At 32.1% G+C, this 4,782-nt stretch overlaps 1 protein-coding gene across 3 annotated transcripts; it reads left to right on the plus strand.

Moving 5' to 3' along the window:
• The first annotated feature begins 322 nt into the window (after window positions 1-322).
• Window positions 323-4,368, plus strand: LOC108164480 (synaptotagmin-7). 3 transcript variants are annotated; one of them, XM_017300236.2, is made up of 9 exons: window positions 323-409; window positions 1,141-1,303; window positions 1,533-1,670; window positions 1,761-1,839; window positions 1,997-2,299; window positions 2,388-2,468; window positions 2,627-2,795; window positions 2,927-3,139; window positions 3,217-4,368. In XM_017300236.2, the coding sequence occupies exons 2-9, from the start codon at window positions 1,143-1,145 to the stop codon at window positions 3,315-3,317; spliced, it is 1,245 nt and encodes a 414-aa protein (XP_017155725.1). In that variant the 5' UTR covers window positions 323-409; window positions 1,141-1,142; the 3' UTR covers window positions 3,318-4,368. The 3 variants fall into 3 exon arrangements, with proteins under 3 accessions (XP_017155725.1, XP_033250181.1, XP_017155726.1); XM_033394290.1 differs by having other exon boundaries at window positions 345-723; XM_017300237.2 differs by lacking the exons at window positions 323-409; window positions 3,217-4,368 and having other exon boundaries at window positions 3,033-3,138.
• Window positions 4,369-4,782: the final 414 nt, after the last annotated feature.

Consider the following 4,782-nt stretch of genomic DNA (forward strand, 5'->3'; position numbering starts at 1 on the left):
GGCGGCGAAAGTCATTGATTATTAGTATGTACTCACTTTTGCTCCCCACTGTATGTACCTTAAACTCTTATACGACTCGAAAAAAAGATAACGCGTATTCATATGTGTGTGTGCGTCCGACCAATTACATTTTCAAGGAATCTTTACACTGTCTCATCTGAATTTAGTTCTTCAAACGACCATGCGCACGAAGTTCGTATACGAGCTTTTGCGCATATTATTCGACTCTGACTCTTATAATAAAAAATATGTATTCAATTTGTTTCCATTGGCATAAGTAGCTGGCTATCAACATTTACTAACATATTGTATTAAAAATTTGATATTTTCTTTAAATTATAAATATGTAAACTAGACTTATTGAATTGTTATTAACTTTGTTTTACTTTACATACCGTATACGTTAAAGGAAAGTTCAGATTCGGTGAACGGTTTAATACACTAACGGAGACACACGTCCATAAGTACATGCGTACATATGTATACATATACTGCATATATGCACGGTATATGGAAAATGTGTTTTACATATCCTTGTGGCCTCTTGATTTGTATGGGTCGTGGAGCTTCGCTTTTGAGCCTTTCGGGTGTTTTCAACCCTAATGTGAAAAAGTGTTTGACATAAAAAAAACCAGCAGAAATATCAATACTCTATTAAAAAAAAAAATGCCTTTATTCCAGCCGAGTTCCTAAAGAAAAATAATATCAAACCACAAGTTTTAAGTATTGCTTCAATCTTACCAAATTTTATTTTTAACAGTGTTCATCCATTCGCTCATCCGACCATACGTGGTATACATATGCATGTCTGTATTAAAATCATATAATTCTCAATAAATTGAGAGTAAATTTTATTAATGCTTAATATAGACATATGTATATAAACATATACGATTATGTTTTCTGATGAGTGTATATGTTTTAGCACATCTAAATAATGTGGAGTTAGTTACTGTCATTTCATAAGCTTGCATAACCGTATTTCGGATCATTCATTTTGTTTTGCTATTGAAGTTTGTAGGTACCTTACATACCTATGTACATATGTATGTGAAAATATTTGTACATATTTATCAAGTGAAAAACATATGTTTTCATTTTAAAAAAGGACATCAGATTTATGATTTTTTCTGATTGCAGATATGGCGAGCATAATATTAATAGCATGCCTTGCTATATTGGGACTAATCATTGCAATAGCTTTGTTTCTGGCGGGTGGGTATTTGTGGTGGAGACACAAAAGATCGCAATTGCAGTTTATTGAGCCCAACGAAGACGAAGAGTCTAGTAGTTACAGTCTAAGGTGAGTCGTATCACCTCATTATTTTATTTTTTATTTTATTTATGCAGATATTCGACAAAGGCTAACTGAAGAATATAGAATATTCACAACTAGCCATCGTTCATGGTATTATATGTTTGAATAGTCGCTTGAATAGTTTAAATATGTCTAATATCAAATGATTTAAGTGGTTGAAACAAATGAAAGGAATCTTTCATTAACAATACTATATTTAATTTGAAATGTACAGAGCTGCTCAGGACATTGATTCCGGAAATCCGCCTAGCAAACCACAAGTGCCGGTGGCGCAAGCAATAACAACTCCTCTTCAAAATAACATTAATCGGAAATTGAATGGATTCTTAAGCCTTAGAACTCCCCTAATTGGGTATGTATTTTGTTCTATCTTCACTGTACTAATAAATCTATTATATCTATTATAATCTCCACAAATTAAATTAAAACTCAAACCTTTTAGTGGCTCGGCACCTGCACAAGCTAAAGCACAAAATGCTTCTACAGGAAATACAAATGATGGTACCTCCAAAGATTCCGCGGTAAAAATAAGTCAGACTACCTCTCCTATCCTCTTTTTAAAATTTAATAAGCTTTTATTTTTAAATAATTATATATTAATTTTCGAACAAAAAAAACAGAACAAAGGTGAAAAAACCGGTTTCTCAGTTATTAAATGTACGCTTCTCTCCATCTTAGAATAAAAGTATCTCCATGACAGACATGTATCTGGACAGCACGGATTCTAGTGAAAATGTTGGGCAAATACATTTCTCCTTGGAATATGATTTTCAAAATACAACATTAATTTTAAAAGTTCTTCAAGGAAAAGAACTACCAGCTAAAGATTTAAGTGGGACTTCGGACCCATATGTTCGTGTAACCTTGCTACCAGACAAGAAACACAGATTGGAAACTAAAATAAAACGAAGAACTTTAAATCCGCGATGGAACGAAACATTTTATTTTGAAGGATTTCCGATACAAAAACTTCAGTCACGTGTGAGAATGCTTTCTATTATCTTTCTTTACATGATCTTTAAAAAAAATTTTTAAATAATTTATCTTCATATATATACCCTTGGTATAGGTATTACACTTACATGTTTTTGATTACGACCGGTTCTCACGGGATGACTCTATAGGAGAAGTATTTCTTCCTTTATGTCAGGTAAACATATCTTAAAATAATATTTCTATAAAAGGTGTATAGAACGTTTAATATGGTGGTTGGGTATATTGCGTGGGCAGACTGTTTTGAAGATTTTAATTTATTGGTCGTGTTACTGATTAAGGTTCCTCCACATGCTCGTACCTTTGTCTTCTTAGGTTGATTTTGCTGGTAAGCAGTCGTTTTGGAAAGCATTGAAACCACCAGCAAAGGATAAATGTGGAGAACTTCTGTCTTCGCTTTGCTATCACCCCTCGAACTCTATTTTGACGTTAACATTAATCAAAGCGAGGAATCTTAAAGCAAAGGACATCAACGGAAAATCTGGTAAGAAATCTTCCCGCGCCAAGTTTAAAAATAAAATAAAAATATTTGTTAGCAGAGATCAACTTTGTATTATAATTATATCCCCCGCCTTTGATATTTTCGTGAACCAATGTATTTTGAATTAACTCTAGATCCATACGTGAAGGTGTGGCTTCAGTTTGGAGACAAGCGAGTAGAGAAAAGAAAAACGCCTATATTTACATGTACATTAAATCCAGTGTTTAATGAATCATTCAGCTTCAACGTTCCATGGGAAAAAATAAGAGAATGCTCTTTGGATGTTATGGTGATGGATTTTGATAACATTGGGCGAAATGAGTTAATAGGACGAATACTATTAGCCGGTAAGAAAAATATATATAACAGCAGAAAATATTAATAAATTTTTGTTTTTACGCATTAACATTGTACTTATTCATAGGAAAAAATGGTTCTGGTGCATCGGAAACTAAACATTGGCAGGACATGATCTCAAAGCCTAGACAAACTGTAGTACAATGGCATCGCTTAAAACCTGAGTAAATTTAAGATTTAACTATCAATTTCAGCATATGATAACAACAGAGTATGCATACACATACATATGTACATGGATTTATACCTACCATTACCATTATCATACCATATGGAAACGCACACAATTAGCAGTATTTAATACAATCTGCACAAAGCATACATAAGTATAAACGCATTGCACATTGGTTGGATATTTGAAATTTAATACCGAGTAAACGAATAAGGATACTGCAAATAAATCTAAATTCACTTATTGCTCTGAAGTTTTAAAGCCTCACAAACCTCTCTGAGCAATACTTAGTTTTATAATTACTTGTCTACCTAGCTAGATATATGTACGAGTATTTGTATTTGTACGTGCATGTACTTACACATACCCGTCTGGCTTCTGATTATTGTTTATAGATGTCAAGGATCGTTGAATTGTCTTTAAATTTCTATACATTTTCGATTTCATGAAAAAAAGCGCGGTTAAAATCCATTGGAACTGAATTTTTTGTTGAACAAAGGGGTATAGTAGTAATTTGTCTTTACTTGATTAGCTAAATAAATTATTGGTAGCAATAATAATAATTATATCAGGTTTATTTTATCGGCGATGCGTGTTTAATGTAATGTAATCAATTTTTAATGCCGAAATAGACAACCCACAAAAACTAAAAGAAATATATTAAAATGTATATAATACAATTGAATTGTTAGATATATTAGATTAAAATAATCTAATAAACTCGTAAAACGACATTGTTACAAGTTACATAAAGCGAATTGTTGTTTCTTTTACAATAAAAGAATATAAAAGTAAAGGTCATATTAATTTTAAATATAGTTTTATCACAAAATATAAAGTATGATAGGGCTATAGGTTATAGAAATTATTTGATTAGAAAAATGAATGCATTAACACTATACAAAATTGAACATTTTTAATAGTAACTATAAAAAAAATTAGCCAACCATTGCCGAAACAAGCGTCTACTGCGAAGAAGTGCGAAAATAAAATGACATTTAAATTAAGAATTAAACAATAAAGAGATTTATAATTGATGCATTGAAACTGAGTTTAAAAAACGAAAAATCGAAAATACAACCCACCTTGAAATTACATATTTGTTATATACCTGTTATAATATTATTAAACTAATTTATGAATATTACATAGCTGCAAATAAAGCATTTTAAACTTACGTGTTGGGTATTTAATGCTAATGCTTTTTGTTGAGTTGCGGGAAATTATAATGTATGTGAACACATCTCTAGTACTTACTAAAAGAGTGATTTCGCTTAAGTTGCGTGTCTGATGTAAGAATGTAGATAATATTATTTTATACAAAGATAGGGTTGGGAGGCTGGCGAAAATCCTCAAGCTGAACTCTCCACTAAAGTGTCGGCTGGGCCTTGGGCAGCAAAAGGCAAGAGCGAGAGTGCTGCCAAAGACACTCCGGCGAACAAGAGGCAACGCGGGCCCAAG

The sequence above is a fragment of the Drosophila miranda genome, chromosome 5, assembly GCF_003369915.1.
Source record: "Drosophila miranda strain MSH22 chromosome 5, D.miranda_PacBio2.1, whole genome shotgun sequence".
Taxonomy (NCBI): Eukaryota; Metazoa; Arthropoda; class Insecta; order Diptera; family Drosophilidae; genus Drosophila; species Drosophila miranda.